The sequence below is a fragment of the Trachypithecus francoisi genome, unplaced genomic scaffold (genome assembly GCF_009764315.1).
Source record: "Trachypithecus francoisi isolate TF-2019V2 unplaced genomic scaffold, Tfra_2.0 Lachesis_group3, whole genome shotgun sequence".
NCBI classification, from domain to species: Eukaryota; Metazoa; Chordata; class Mammalia; order Primates; family Cercopithecidae; genus Trachypithecus; species Trachypithecus francoisi.
Genome location: NW_022681468.1, coordinates 103645160 through 103661801, shown reverse-complemented (window position 1 = coordinate 103661801; position 16642 = coordinate 103645160). Strand labels below are relative to the sequence as shown.

The 16642-nt window shown below is 38.6% G+C and overlaps 1 protein-coding gene across 15 annotated transcripts in view; it reads left to right on the top strand.

Annotated features, from left to right (window-relative positions):
• Positions 1-16642, top strand: part of AKAP13 (A-kinase anchoring protein 13) — a 364057-nt gene that overhangs the window by 245219 nt on the left and 102196 nt on the right. For all 15 annotated transcript variants that reach the window (XM_033189117.1, XM_033189119.1, XM_033189118.1 and 12 more), the window contains one exon: positions 11283-11358. In XM_033189117.1, the coding sequence (XP_033045008.1) occupies positions 11283-11358 (76 nt within the window). The remainder of the gene's footprint in view (positions 1-11282; positions 11359-16642) is intronic.

The window sequence follows — 16642 nt, the reverse complement described above, 5'->3', positions numbered from 1 at the left end:
ACCCAAGACATTTTGTATTAAAATTATAAACTGTGGGACCTACTATGCCAATTGTAATCAGAATCATGCCTTTTTCACCTTCCTGTCTATTGCTGTACCTTACCTTGGTTTCTTGCCTAAAGTGAGCACTCCGTCAGTGCTGCTGGCTAGCTGTGTGGATGAGTGTCAGTGTGTAGCTGACAGCAAGATAACTTTAAGAAGCCTTCTTCTGCTAGGTTTCCCAATCAATCCTGGTGCAGAAGCCCTGAATGATCGAAAACCTTACTGTTCTTCAGTGTGGGTTTTACTTTTAAATGTTTATGAATGAAGCCTATTTAAAAGAGAGAACTTGGCCGGGCGCGGTGGCTCAAGCCTGTAATCCCAGCACTTTGGGAGGCTGAGACGGGCGGATCACGAGGTCAGGAGATCGAGACCATCCTGGCTAACACGGTGAAACCCCGTCTCTACTAAAAATACAAAAAAAAACTAGCCGGGCGAGGTGGCGGGCGCCTGTAGTCCCAGCTACTCGGGAGGCTGAGACAGGAGAATGGCGTAAACCCGGGAGGCGGAGCTTGCAGTGAGCTGAGATCCGGCCACTGCACTCCAGCTCGGGCGACAGAGCAAGACTCCGTCTCAAAAAAAACAAACAAAAAAAACCCAAAACAAAACAAAAGAGAGAACTTGCCTGAAAGTATGCATTATCTCAGATTTGCTTAAGCTTCTTGTGTTCTTAGAGACAGTGAACCTCCTCAGGACATCATTGTTAATTAACTGCTGGTGATTGGAACCACAGGATCCTAGTATTTGACAGAGCCGACAACAAACAAACTAGATTTTTTCAGTTACAGCATTTTGATATTTTAAAAAATTGGTATCCACAGTTTCATATTTTACTTGCGTCATTTCAGTAATGCCTTATTTTCTAAATATTTTTGTCTAAATCAACAATGACTATTTTCCAATAAATCTTGAAGATGTGAAATTACACTTTGCCAAACTTATTCAATTTAATACTACAAAATTTTAAACAATTATTATTGAATTCTAAAACAAAGTAAAGAGTAAGAAGAGGTGGCAGAGTGGCCTGAGGCTGTAATCCTAATGCTTTGGGAAGCCGAGGTGGGAGGATTGCTTGAGGCTAGGAATTCAAGACCAGCCTAGGCAACATTGTGAGACCCCTGTCTCTCCAAAATTTTTTTTAAAAAATCAGCTGGGCATGGTGACACATGCTTGTAGTCCTAGCTACCCAGGAGGCTGAGACGGGAAGATCACTTGAGCCCAGGAGTTTCCACTCCAGCCTGGGGTGACAGAGCTTCTTTTTCTGAAAAGGAAGGAGGGAAAATGAAAGGAGAAAGAAGAAAAAGGGAAAAGAACAAGAAGAGATTCTTGAGGGGGAAATTTGTGGTGGACTGGAAGTGAGGAAACCTTGGGTCCTCTGTTTGAAATATTTATTACTTTCATCAAATTACTTTGCCTCCTTTGGCCTCAGGTTTTTTATGGGTCTAATAAAGGGAGACAGGGCTATAATCCTAAAGGAATCTCTCCACTGTTTTCTTCAGAATCACTGAGGATAACGAATTCAAAAATTATTCATTAAGCATCCACCATGAACCATTCACTTATTACTCATTGGGGAGATCTGTTAAATAGATGCGATTTTGTTCTCGGGAAGCTTGTGGTCTTTTGAGCAGATAAAGCTATAAATACAATATGGTTCATATACACGTATGCGCTCCACAAATCACCAAGCCTCACTGAGTGTGTTTTCTTCCTCTCTAAAATGGCAACATGCCTTCTCACAGGTCTGTAAAAAGGTCAAATCTATGGGATGGTACTTTAAAGTATCATGAATCGAGAAATATGAGTTCTTTCATAACCCTTTTTTTTGTGTGTGGAGACAGTGTCTGGCTGTGTCGCCCAGGCTGTAGTGCAGTGGTGCTGTCTGGCTCACTGCAACCTCCACCTCCCTGGCTCAAGCTAGCCTCCCACCTCAGCCTCCTGAGTAGCTGGGATTACAGGTGCCCACAACCATGTCCATCTAATTTTTGTATTTTTTGTGGAGATAGGGTTTTGCCATGTTGCCCAGGCTGGTCTTGAACTCCTGAGCTCACAGTTGCCAAATTCAGTAACTTCTTTTTGTTTTGTATCTGCTTTGACTTCTCTGCTGCAGCTTCTGTGACGCTCTAATCTCCCAAGTTCTCTGGCTCTTAGACACTGGTGTGTGCCATCTCTGACTTCTCTGTTTTCTGTTTTACACACACAGACACACACACACAGACACAGACACATACAGTATGAAGTAAAATGGCAAGTTGTTATTCTGGCCCAGTGTCTCTGTATATATAACATTTGTGACCCAACCAGAATTATATGTAGCACCGAAAATACTGTATGCAATATAGTGTTTCATTCACTGTCATTCCCGTCTCTGTTAATTACAGCATGCATTGTCCAAGTGAACACACATTTCATTGTCTGCTATGCAAGATGCTGTGGTAGGCTTATTGACCAACCTAACGTTTACACATCTCACATGTAATCTGTGAGTTCTTTGAAGACAATGTTTAACACAGTTTTTAAAAAATAGAAAAAGGACAGAAACATCCCAGCATGGCGAGCATTACATCTTCACACTATCTTCCTTTTCTAGAAAGTAACAATAGATTTTAAAATATTTTCCATTAGAAAAACAAACTCAGGATGAGCACCTGTGTCACACCTACTGTGGTAGCTGCAATAAAAAAGATAACAAAAATAGGTGTTGACAAGAATGTAGAAAAATTGTTGAATGGTACAGCCACGTTGGAAAACAGTCTGACATCTCCTTAAAGTATTAAACATAAAGTTGTCATATATAACACCCAGCAGTTCCAGTCCTAGATATATGCCCAGGAGAATTGAAAACATGTTCACACAAAAACTCTGAATGTTCATAGTAGCATCATTCATCACAGTCAGAAAGTGGAAAAAAAACAAAACAAAACAGATCTCCCATCAACTGATGCATAGATAAGTAAAATGTGGATATATCCATACAGTGGAATATTATTTGGAAATAAAAGAAGTAAAGTACTGTTACATGCTTCAACATGGGTGAACCTTGGAAACATTTTGCTAAGTGAAAGAACCCAGCATGAAAGACCAAATAATGTATGACTATATTTGTATGGAATGTCCTGAGTAAGCAAATCTGTAGAGATAGAAATAGATTCGTGGCTCTCTAGGCACTAGGGGACAGGGGATGGGGGTGAGGCATGACTACTAATGGATATAAGGTTTCTTTTTGTCAAGATAAAAATGTTTAAAATTACATAGTGGTGATGGTTACACAACTCTATGAATATACTTGTACTATTGAATTATATACGGTAAACGGGCCAGTTTTCTAGTATATGAATTACATCTCAATAAAGATGTTAAAATGCAAAATAATGCACACATTCTCTCTCTCTCTCTCTCTCACACACACACACACACACACACACACAATGCAATGTGGCATTTTGGATGGGATCCTGGAACAGAAAGAGAACACTAGTGGGAAAACAAGCGAAATCCAAATAAAGTCTGGAGTTTACTTAATAGTAATGTACCAGTGTTGGTTTCTTAGTATTGACAACTGTGCCATGGTTATGTAAGATGTTAACGTTGGAGAAACCGGTGAGGAAGGGAGTGGGGATAAACGGGAACTTTCTGTGCTGTCTTTGCAACCTAAAGTTATTTCTACTTTTTATGTGTACTGTTTTTTAATCAGCCTGAAGTTACAAAATAAGTTTATTGAGATAAATTTTTTTAAATAAAATAAATATATAACCATTGAAGAAAATTTGGGAAACTTCAGGAAAGTTAAAAGGAATATAAGTTGTCTCTTTGTGGTCATTCAGACATATCCACCCAATTGAAAATAGATTAGGAGATCACACCACAGAAGTGTAACATGTCAAGAGATTTTTGGCTGCAACTGTGTGTAAAATTTTTAATACTATATAGTATATACTAATTGTTAAGAATGTGGTGGATCTGAGATTTTACTGTACTTACAAGCTGGCAAGTTAACTTACATCCTGACACAGTTTCATGGGTGCTGGCTGAAGTAATGGGATTCTAGGGTCAGAGACAGATAAATGTGTTACTCATTGCATAGCCAGCAGCATCAGCATCACCTTCTTGTTGGTTCTCCTTGCTTCCTAAGCCCCATGCAGGCAACACGAAGGGGTCCAGGTTGATGCTGTGTCACAGCAGAGAAATCTAAACCTGAAGAAACCTGAATTTTTATACAGTGGACAGTAAGCCTGTGTGACCTTTGCCCTTGACTGAGACATTATCTTTATTATACTGGACATAAACAAACCTGCCCTTTGCTTTGGAAGGAATCAATATTTTTATCTTTTAAGGATATTTGATACGCAAACAGTCTTGAAAAGATAGTCTAGAATAAAAGGGCCATCAGGGCTTTTGCTGACAAGACCTGCAGAAATGCAAGAGGGACATGGAGAATTGTTTCCCAACGTGAGTATGTTCTCATCACTGTTACTCAGAAATGAGTATATTTACTTAAAGATATTTAACTTTAGTTTTGTTCTAGTAGTATGTGTTTATTGTATATAATTTTGTAAAATGTGAAACTCACTTTATGTAACACATGTGCCTAAAATGACAGGAGAAGTATAGAGAGTCTTAGTCGCTTGCATATTCAAGGCAAATAATGTTCACTTTACTCATTGGCAATGGAATGACATGTGGTATTGAGAAGGTAATGAAAACTATTCTAAGAAATATAATTTTTTTTTGAAACAGAGTCTTGCTCTGTTGCCAGGCCGGAGTGCTGTGGCCCGATCTAGGCTCACTGCAGCCTCTGACTCCCTGGTTCAAGCGATTCTCCTGTCTCAGCCTCCCAAGTAGCTGGGATTACAGGGACATGCCACCTCACCCAGATAATTTTTGTATTTTTTTAGTAGAGACGGTTTCACTATGTTGGCCAGGATAGTCTTGAACTCCTGACCTTGTGATCCCCCTGCCTCAGCATCCTAAAGTGCTGGGATTACAAGCATGAGCCACCGCACCCAGCAGAAATAGAATTTTAATAGGGTTTTCTAAAATGTTGGCCAAAAAACTTGTTGAAGGTCATGGTAGGAGACAGTAATATGGTAATTCATAGTCGTTCATTTGCAGATTCTTTACTTGTCACTAAAGGATCATCTGAGCTCTTTTATTTCTGTTAACTATCTAAACTTGTTGCTGTCTTCATGCAGCCTCTTCTTATTACAGGAATAATGGTGGGGGGGGGTGGGGAGTAATTTTTTCCCTTCCAGCTTAAAAGTGTAGTTTTGTATTGCAGTACAGTGGTTCTATTAGCAGATAAACTTATTCACAATAAGTAAAATTTGGCTCATTTCAAATGAAATGCAGTTTGAAATTAAGAGAAAATTCTCTGACTTTTTTTTTTTTTTTTTAAAGAAAATGTGTTGTTTCAATTCTTTGAAAGATGTGGATAGGGTGTTGGTAAAGTTACAGAATTTGTGGTTACTTCCTTATTGTGCACACCTTAAAGTACATTTCAGAAAGGATATTTTTTAATATGTGTAATCCCAGGGCACCTGCTGAAGATTCAGTTCCATTCAGGAGTACTTTTAAATTTTTGGCATCATTTTGTAACACACCAGAAACTGAAACCGTGATGGCCCCTGGTTCCTGCTGTTTTTCCTCTCTGTAATAGTACAATAGTAAAATAGCTGAACAGAGCAAATGATAAAGTGTTTTGTTTCATGTGGTTCTAGTTTGCCTGGTTTTTTGCAAGCAGTTTAATTCATTTGTTTTGTTGTCAAACAGTTATAATTTGACAAAATGTCCTCTAGCTTTCTGCCTTCTGCCTTCTGCCACTTAGCGTATACAGTAAAACTGTTGATCTTTAGCAGCAGAAGAGTTTAATATCTTCTCACTGAAGTGATCAGAAATATATTTTAGAGATTATTGAATAAAAGCAAGGCTTCTGTCTTTGAGCATACAAATATTCACAACTACTTGGTAGTTTGTTTAGATATTTCTGCTCATATTATTTAGAATTGCATCTGAGTATGTCAGTTTTAATGATTAAAGGGTTATAATGTTAAGGTGCTTGGGAATTGTGAAAACTAAAATTAATTTTATATTTTATGCTTCTGTTTTTGAGAATGTATTTGTTTTCAGCTTTATTCTGGTATAAATTTCCATACAACAAAATTAACCAATATAAGTTTATAGTTTGGTGAGCTTTGACAAATATTTAAATTGTGTAATCACTACCGCATCATAATAGGAACATTTCTGTCAGTTCAGAAGTTCTGTTCTGTCTCCCTGTAGTCAGTCCTCTCCTTCAGTCCCTGCTGATCACTAATGTTTTCTTGCTACTCTGGGTTTGCCTTTTCTAAATATTGCATAGACAGAACCATACAATAAGTAGTCTTTTGAGTCTGGCTTTTTTTTTTTTTTTAACTTACCATAATACTCTTGAGATTCATCCATGTTGTTTGTATCAGCAGTTCATTTCTTCTTACTGTGAGTCTATAGCATTGTATGGATATATTACAATTTGCTTCTCCATTTACCATTTGATGGCAATCTGGACTGTTTCTAATTTGGAGCTCTCATGAATTAAAGTGCTTTAAAAATTCCAGTGCAAGTCTTTGTGTGACAGTAGGTTTTGATTCTTCTTTGGTAAATGAATGGGATGCTATGTTGTATGTAAGTATATGTTTGACATTATAAAAAACTGCTAAACCGCTTTCCCAAAATGGCAATACTATTTTGCATTCTTTCAGCAGCAGTTCTGTGTTCTGGTTGCTCCACATCTTTGCCAACATTTGGTATTATCAGTCTCAAATTTTGACTGTTGTAATGGATGCCTGTTGGTATGTCCTTGGGATTTTAATTTACATTTTCCTGTGAATTAACGAAATTGGGTATCTTTTTTTTTTTCTTATCTGCCTTTTGTGTATCTTTTTAAATGAAATGTTTATTCAAATCTTTTACCCATTTAAAAAATCATGTTGCTTTGTTATTGCATTGTAAGAGTTTGTTTTGTTTTATTTTTAAATATTCTGGGTAGGCGTTCTTAGCAGATAATTGTTTTATAAATATTTTCCTTCAGTTTTTAGTTTGCCTTTTTGTTTTCCTAACAATGACTTTTGAGGAGTAAAAGTTTTTAAGGTTGACAAAGATTTTTTTTTTTTCATGTTTTAAAAAATGTAGTATTTAAGAAATCTTTGTGTAACTCAAGGTCCCATAAAAGTGTTTCACTCCATCTTCTTTAGGAGTTTTTTAGTTTTAGGTTGAACATTTAGATATATAATCTATTCTGAGTTCATTTTTATAGGTGGTAAGGTTTGGGGTAAGATTTTAGATCTTGGGGAGTTTTATTTGTTTGTTTACATATTTGTATCCAGTTGTTATAGCATCATTTGTTCATAAGACTATTTTTTCCTCATTAAAATATCTTGGCATCTTTGTCAAAATCAGTGGGCCATATCTGTGAAGATCTGTTTGTGGATTCTCTCTTCTCTGACATTGATTTATATGTCTGCCTTTTAATATCACGCAGGTTTGGTTAGTGCAGCTTTTATAGTAAGTCTTGAAATCATGTAGTGATCAATTTGAGGACAATTAACAACTGTATTGAGTCTTCTGATCTGTTAACATGGTATGTCTGTATTTATTTAAGTCTGCTTTAATTTTTTCTCAGTAGTGTTTTATAAAGGTTTCAGAGTATGAGTCTTACTCATATTTTCTTAAAATTATCCCTAATTATTTTGTATTTATTGAGGCTTTTGTAAATGGTATTGCTTTTACTTTTAATTTTAATTTCTAATTGCTCTTTGCTAGTATAAAGATCTAGCATTGCTTTTTTTTAATGTTGCTTTGTGTCTGGCAACCTTGCTTTTATTCATACATTATTTATTCCAGTATTTTTATAGATTCCTTAGCATTTTCTACATAGGCAGTCACGCCATTTGTCAATAAACCAAGTTTGACTTCTTCCTTTCCAATGGTATGCGTTTTCTTTCTTTTTCTGCTTTACTGCACTGGCTAGGACCTCCAGAATATTGTTGAATAAAAGTGATGAGAGGCCGGGCGCGGTGGCTCAAGCCTGTAATCCCAGCACTTTGGGAGGCCGAGACGGGCGGATCACGAGGTCAGGAGATCGAGACCATCCTGGCGAACAAGGTGAAACCCCGTCTCTACTAAAAAAATACAAAAAAACTAGCCGGGCGAGGTGGCGGGCGCCTGTAGTCCCAGCTACTCGGGAGGCTGAGGCAGGAGAATGGCGTAAACCCGGGAGGTGGAGCTTGCAGTGAGCCGAGATCCGGCCACTGCACTCCAGCCTGGGCGACAGAGCGAGACTCTGCCTCAAAAAAAAAAAAAAAAAAAAGTGATGAGAATGGATATGTTCGGTTACTGATCTCAGAATGAAAGCATTTAGTCTTTCACCAATAAATATAATGTTAACCATAGGTTTTTTACAGATGCCTTTGTCAGTTTGAGTAATTTCCTTTCTCTTCCTAGTGTTCTGAGAGTTTTTATCATGAATAGATGTTGAATTTTGCTGACTTTTTTTTTTTTTTTTTTCCTTTGAGACAGATTCTTGCTTTGTTGCCCAGACTGGTGTTCAGTGGCACAATCACAGCTCACTGCAACCTCTGCCTCCTGGGTTCCAGTGATTCTCATGCCTCAGGCTCCCTAGTAGCTGGGATTACAGAGACCCACCACCACACCTGGCTAATTTTTGTATTTTTAGTAGAGACGTGGTTTCACCATGTTGGCCAGGCTAATCTTGAACTCCTGACCTGAAGTGATCCGCCTGCCTTGGCCTCCCAAAGTGCTGGGATTACAGGCTTGAGCTACCGCTCCCGGCCCCAGATTCTTTCGATCTAATGATGATCATTAGTTCATGAGTTTTTTGGTCTGTTAATAAACTGATTTTTCAAGTGCTAAACCAACCTTACATTCCTGGGATTTTGCTGGATTCCATTAACCTAAAATTTTGTTAAGGTTTTTTGCATCTATATTCCTAAGGAATATTGATCTGTAGTATTCTTATATCTCTCTGGTTTTGATTTCAGAGTAATGCTAGGCTCATAAAATGAGCTGCATTGTAAGTACTTTTCTTGTGTTTTCTGTAAGAGCTTGTGTAGAGTTGACATTTCTCTCTTAAATGTTTGGTGGCATTCACCACTGAAGTCATCTAGGCCTGAAGTTTTCCTTGTAATAAAGTTTTAAACTATGGATTCAATTGCTTTAATAGAATAAGGCTATTTAGATTATCTGTGTTTTCTTGAGTGAATTTTGATAGTTTGTATAGTGTCATGGAATGCTACTATTTCATCCAACTTGATGAATTTATTACAGTAATGTTCATAATATTTCTTTATTTTTTCAATATCTATAGGATCTGTAATGGTGTCGCTCTGTAATTCCTGATTTCTGTCATTTGTAGCTTTTCTTTTTTCATTAGCCTCGCCAGAGTTGTATTGATATTATTGACCCTTTTAAGGAACCAGCTTTTGGTTTCATTGATTTTGTTGTTCTTCTGTTTTCTATTTCATTGATTTCTGTTCTTTATTTTCTTTATCCTGCTTGCTTTGGGTTAATTTACTCCTCTTTTTCTAGTTTCGTAAGGTAGAAGTTTAGATCACTGATTTGAAACCGTGTGTTCTAATATAGGCATGTAGTGTTATAAATATTGCTGTTAGCACTGCTTTAGTTCTATCCACAAATTTTTATATGTGGTGTTTTAATTTGTATTCAATTCAGAATATTTTCTTATTTTTCTTAATATACTTTGATTCATTGGGTTATTTAGAAGTGTTTGTTTATTTATTTGTTCTTTATTTTTTTATCTCTGTCGCCCAGACTGGAGTGCAGTGGCGTAATCTCCACTCACTGCAAGCTCTGCCTCCCGGGTTCATGCCATTCTCCTGCCTCAGCCTCCTGAATAGCTGGGACTACAGGCGCCCGCCACCATGCACAGCTGATTTTTTATATATATTTTTAGTAGAGACTGGATTTCACCATGTTAGCCAGGATGGTCTCGGTATCCTGACCTTGTGATCCACCTGTCTCGGCCTCCCAAAGTGCTGGGATTACAGGCGTGAATTACCGCACCCAGCCTATTTAGAAGTTTTTTAAATTTTTTTCAAATATTTGTGTTTTTTCCAATCTTTTGTTTTGGATTTCTGATTTAATACTGTTTTGATCACCAAGCATACTTTTTATTTTAATTTTCTTGTATTTGAGACTTGTTTTGTGCTACAGAATGTTTGTTTTATTTGAGGTTTGTTTTATGTGATAGACTATGAACATTCCAAGTGTACTTGAGAAGAATGTGTCTTATGCTGTTATTGGATGGAGTGTTCTATATTGTGTTAGGTCAAATTGGTTGAGGTTTTTCAGGTTTTCTCTATCTTGCTGATTTTGTTTCTATTTGTTTTATCAATAAACTAAGAGAGGAGTATTGAAATCTTCAATGGTAATTTTAAAATTTTAAAATTTAATCAAAGTAGAGAATTGTAATGTTAAGATGGTTGGGAGGTATAAAGGCTATATTTAAATTTTTTTTTAATTTATGAGGAGGGGGGAAGTTTTTGCTTTTTAGAATAATGCAGACTTGGCATTCCAGTACCAGTCCTGCTATTTATTACTTCAGCTACCCCGCTGAGCCTTTTTTTTTTTTTGAGACGGCGTCTTGCTCTGTCACCCAGGGTGGAGTGCAGTGATGCGACTCTCACTGCAACATCTGCCTCCCGGGTTTAAGCAATTCTTGTGCCTCAGCCTCCTGAGTAGCTGGGATTATAATAGGCATGTACCACCACCATGCGTAGGTAATTTTTGTATTTTAGTGGAGATGGGGTTTCGCCATGTTGGCCAGACTTGTCTTGAACTCCTGGCCTCAAGCAATCCACCTCAGCCTCCCAAAGTGTTGAGATTAGAGGCAGCCACACCAAATATGTGTTTTAATATTTAGTCAATTTCATATGTTAACTTTTTTTATTTTACCCTTGGCCTACACTATGGCCTTCATCTTTGTGTATCTTTTCCTTTTACTTTTGTATGCCTAATTTTTATTGACAATGACAACCTCTTTAGAGCCTTGAGTATAGATTGCTGTGGTTATAGTGTGAAAAAATTTTTTTTTCCCTTGACATAAGTTTGCTCACCCTGTATTAAATAAAAAGATAGGAATGTTGGTACAGTTGACATAATTTTGGCACCTATAAAATTATCTCACATTACTTCAGTGACTGAAACACAGTGTTTTCCTTTTCTTTCAGATAAACCGAGAAAACTGGTGTACAATAGAGCCATGCCCTGATGCAGCATCTCTTTTGGCTTCCAAGCAGAGCCCAGGTAAGCTCATTCATTTTCTGGAGCTGCAGACCCACTCTAACAGATCGTTTTATTTGGAGATCTGCCCTTCCTTAGCATATTATACAGTACATCAGAGGAAGGGATATATGTGATTTGGCTTTGTAGGCATTTTGTCTTACAGTTGAAGATGAGCACATGTAATTACCTGGATTTTATTTTGCTGGTAACGGACATCATAGGTGCCTTTATGATTCATTCATTTGTGAAGGCATCTGTGCTGTGCATATACATATGACATAGGTTTTTTAATCTGGCAAAAGTATAAATCTCCTATTAAGAACGATACCTGAGGTTCTCAATTTTGACTGCACATTGGAATTATCTGGCTGAGCAAGCTTTAAAAATATACACATGCCTGGGTCCTACCTCCAGATACTCTGATTTAGTTGAGTGGGGTGTGGCCTAGATATCAAACTTTTTTTTTTTTTTTTCCCAACTTTTAAACCAGGTCCAGCCTCTAACTCTGTGTGACGTAAAGTATGTTCCCTAATGTCTGTGTGCTACATTGTCTCCCTCCCATCTGTAAAGTATTAGTAGCTTGTCTCATTTTGAGGGTGTAGTAGGGATGACATGATGAGTAATCCCTGTGCCTGTTCCTATGGCTGCTAAGTGAATACTAGTAATTTGCATTCTGAGTTTTTTAAGTCTGTTTTACCCAACAAGCCTCTGTTTGCCTTCCCAATTTTTACTGCCCAGCTTTAAAAATTACCTAGTCTTCATTTGCAGGTCTTTTAGAAATAGTTTACGTGTAGATACCCTCCAGTAGTGTTAAATTTAAAAACAAATTGTTTTGAATCCTCTAACTCCAGAGCAGTTTCCTATTGATTCTCAACTCTCTGACTTTACTACAAAGGCAATAATTGAAAACAAATATGAAAAGTGTTTTTCTCTATTTTTGTCTCATTTTTTGAGAGTAGTTAAGGATATTTGCCATAGTCGTGTTCAGGGTCCAAGTTTTACAAGATTGGCCCCGTTCACAGATTTAGCTGACACTTCCCCCATGTAGCCTCCTAGAACCTTCTACTTAAATGTGTACCACTTACTACTGTGTTTTGGTTCCTTAAACTGTTTGGGGCTTTTTCTAAAAGTATAATTACAACCACCCAAGAGTGAAACTTTCTGCCAAGTAAAGGTTAAATGAGGTTGCTCACAGTTTGAATATTCATAGGAAGGAAAGATCTCCACACATCATAGTTTAATTTCTATATTTAGAGAAATGATTTTTGAACCCCTGGACATTTTCCCCAGGACACAATTTTGAATTCTGTAGACCTACTGTACACGCTAACCCCGAGCATAAGTGATTTAGTCTTTTTAAAGTAATTATTTTAAAATCTCAATTTAACAAAGTTGCAGATCAGAATTATGCCACTGAGCTTCAGACCTGAGATTTTGATTTTAGGCATAGTGTTTTTGTGAATCCCAGGTACTTTGTTTTGCAGGTTTCTCTATTTTACTTCATAAACACTTCCTCAGGAGAGCAATAGCATTAGACCAAATAAGATACTGTCTTTTGGCTGGGCGAGGTGGCTCATGCCTGTAATCCCAAAACTTGGGGAGGCTGAGGCGGGCAGATCATAAGATCAGGAGTTCGAGACCAGCCTGGCCAATATGGTGAAACCCCTGTCTCTACTAAAAATACAAAAATTAGCCGGGTGTGGTGGCACGCGCCTGTAGCCCCAGCTACTCAGGAGGCTGAGGCAGAAGAATCACTTGAACCCAGGAGGCGGAGGTTGCAGTTAGCCAAGATCCAGCCTGGGCGACAGAGCGAGACTCCGTCTCAAATAAATAAATAAATAACAGAGTTTTTTTGTTTTTGTTTGTGTTTTTTTTTTTTTTTTTTGGAGACAGGTTTTTTTTTTTTCTTCTTCTGTTCCCCAGGCTGGAGTGCAGTGGCACGGTCTCGGCCCACTGCAAGCTCCGCCTCCCGGGTTCACACCATTCTCTTGCCTTAGCCTCCCAAGTAGCTGGGACTACAGGTGCCCACCACCACACCCAGCTAATGTTTTTGTATTTTTAGTAGAGACGGGGTTTCCCTATGTTAGCCAGGATGGTCTCAATCTCCTGACCTCATGATCCATCCTCCTCGTCCTCCCAAAGTTCTGGGATTACAGGCATGAGCAACCACACCTAGCCAAGATACTACTGTCTTTTAAAATCACTTTGTATACTCTTTAATAATGGACAAATTACAAGATAGAATTATGATTAGGATGACATAACAGAGCCCACAGGATGTCAGCAGTGTGTTTTCCTGCCCTTCCCCAATAGCAGTTTGTTGGCATATATGTCGTTTTAAAACCAAATGACTAGATAACACCTTTTAAAAAGTTTGTATTCTAAAAAGCTAATAGCTCAGTACACAAAAATTATAGACAAATTTACATATGGGTCATAAAATGGGACTGGCCCTGCCTGTGCCCATCTTTAAGGTACTGTCATCTGGGTACTTACTGAATCATACATTAAATGTTAATGAAGCCTTAACTTCATTAGACACATACATATATCACACACCTGCTATGTGGTGGAAACCAGAGTTCTGTTTACTCTATGTATAAATTATTCCTGTCACTATGACTCCTTTAGGGAAGTACGATCATCTCTTGTCACTGTTATGGAAATGGCAACTGAAAGGGGTGAAATTACTTCTTGCCTGGAATTTTTGTTCTGTTGTCAGACCTAGATTTAAGCCTGATGAATCTAACTCGAAAACCAGAGATCTTTACTCTTGTTTACACTTAGATATGCTGCTCCCCTTTATTCAGTAGGAAGGGAACATATAGAAGGAAAGAAAAGATTTTATTAATATTGAAAACTTACCAATAGGGTGTGGATTAGCTCTGCCTTTAGGGATTCCCCCCACCTCCCCCTGCCCCATGACGTTGGGGGGTTATAATGGTTTACGGTCCCTCTCTCTTCCATCTTGGTCCTTCTTTCTGTACTTTTCTCTCTTCCCTTCCTCAACAATCAGCTTTATCTCACAGAGTAGACTCTCATCCCAAACTTGGTTTGTTATCCCTTGTAGTGCTGGCTTGAATTTATTTTCTGGGTGAAGTATTCCTACCAGGGCTGAATCTGGATCTTCCCTGTGAATTTTCCATTCGAATATCATGAGCTAGTTTGTTTTCCAGTCTGGAATTTGGACGTGGTCTGTTAGAGGGCCAGCTGGACAGCGAGCAGCTCAGTGTAGTTGCTTTGACAGCCCTTTCTTTTCTTGGCCAGCCCCCCTATTTTTCCCTCAACCACGGAAAGGCGTTTTTTTATTTTTTCAAGCAGGGAAAGGAGAAGGAGTAGATCACACCCACCAACTCCTCTTAGGTTACTACATACTCTAGGAAATGTGAAAAAAATTCTCCAGAATACCCATAGTTTCCAGTCGGCTAAAGGCAGGGCTGTTCCCATTGAACTAACACTCTCCGAAATAGTTTGAACCAAGACTGAAACAGACTAAGGTGATTTTTTTTAACTGAAAGATTTTCAGATTCATCCATGAGCCCTGTCTCACTTCCGATGGCATTTTTTTGTGTAATTCTTCATTGAAATTGTCTTCTAATATGTTTATTTCTGCCACAAGACAGTAAACTGCCTTCCCCCCAACACTAAACATTTCTTTTTATTTGAATACTCCCCAGTATTTAGCCAGATGCTTAACTAGTAGAAAAAATCATTTGATTGACTAGCGATTTATGACCTATAGCAATGCAGTGCATCCTTGACCCTTGCTCTAAGCTACCAGGGCAGATAATTCAGTGATTATCACTAATAATTGTTCATTAGAACAGCTATTTCTTCCCAGTTTCAACACACAGAGACAACATAATTATCTAAGCATGGAATCTAATAATCGAAGGAGACACTGGAAGTTATCTAGTCCAGCCCTCACTTCCCTCTCTGTGCAGATGCCTTTTCTGTAATATCTTGACATAGTCATTCTCTGTTCCAAAACCCTTCTGGTAAAGTGATAGTCACTACTTTATGGGGCACCCAACCTATTGCCAAGAAGCCCCGTTTTAGTGAAGCTCTGTAGCTCACACTCACTGGTCTTTGTTCTGCCCCTGGAACAGCACAGAGGGAATCTGTGACCGTCTTTAGGCACATTTTCTTCAAGCTCCTCAGTAAGCTGAATGTATCTCAGATGTTTTGACTGTCGTGACCCCATTACTACGTACACATTTTTGTTTATCAGTGTTCTACTTTAGATATTATTTAGGAACAAGTACAATCCCAAAGGTGTGGTCTGGATGGCACATAGTGACAAGACTGTTCCCGTTTTGGATGTCAGTGTACTATTTACTAATAGAGACTAAAACTATTAGTGTTTCTTTGGTTTTGTCATCACCTTGTACTATCAGTTCCTCTTGAATTTGCTTCCCCCAAAACCTCCAAGTAGAGTTCTCTTTAACTCCTAGATAGCCAGGTTTCCTGCCCTGTCCCTCATCACTTAGTGTCACCTACAAATTTGATAAAGCATGCCTACCTGGTTGTCCAAATAACACATTAACTTGCTTACAAAAACAGAGATGCATGACTTTTATTTATTTGTTTTTTTTCTGAAATGAAGTCGCTCTGTGTCACCTAGGCTGGAGTGCAGTGGCGCGATCTTGGCTCACTGCAGCCTCCGCCTCCTGGGTTCAAGCGATTCTCCTGCCTCAGCCTCCCAAGTAGCTGGAATTGCAGGCATCTGCCACCAAGCCTGGCTAATTTTTTGTATTTTTAGTAGAGATGGGGTTTCACCATGTTGGCCAGGCTGTTCTCAAACTCCTGGCCTCAGGTGCTCCTCCTGCCTCAGCCTCCCAAAGCGCTGGGATTACAGGCTTGAGCCACCATGCCTGGCCATGACTTTTATCTTTAGAACTTCTTAGGGCCAGGCCCATTGGCTCACGCCTGTAATCCCAGCACTTTGGGAGACTGAGGCAGGTGGATCACAAAGTCAGGAGATGGAGACCATCCTGGCTAACACGGTGAAACCTCATTTCTACTAAAAATACAAAAAAAAAAAATTAGCCAGGCATGGTGACACATGCCTGTAGTCCCAGCTACTCAAGAGGCTGAAGCAGGAGAATCGCTTGAACCCGGGAGGCGGAGGTTGCAAAAACTTCTTGAAGGAAGCTCATATCCACTCAGTAATGGACTTGGGTTCTTGGTTTCACCATCTACAAATCCCTTTAACCATATAGTACTCAGTCACATGTCACTTTTGTTTACAAAGTTAATAGCCTGGGCAACATGCCAAAACCCCATCTTTACAAAAAATAAACCG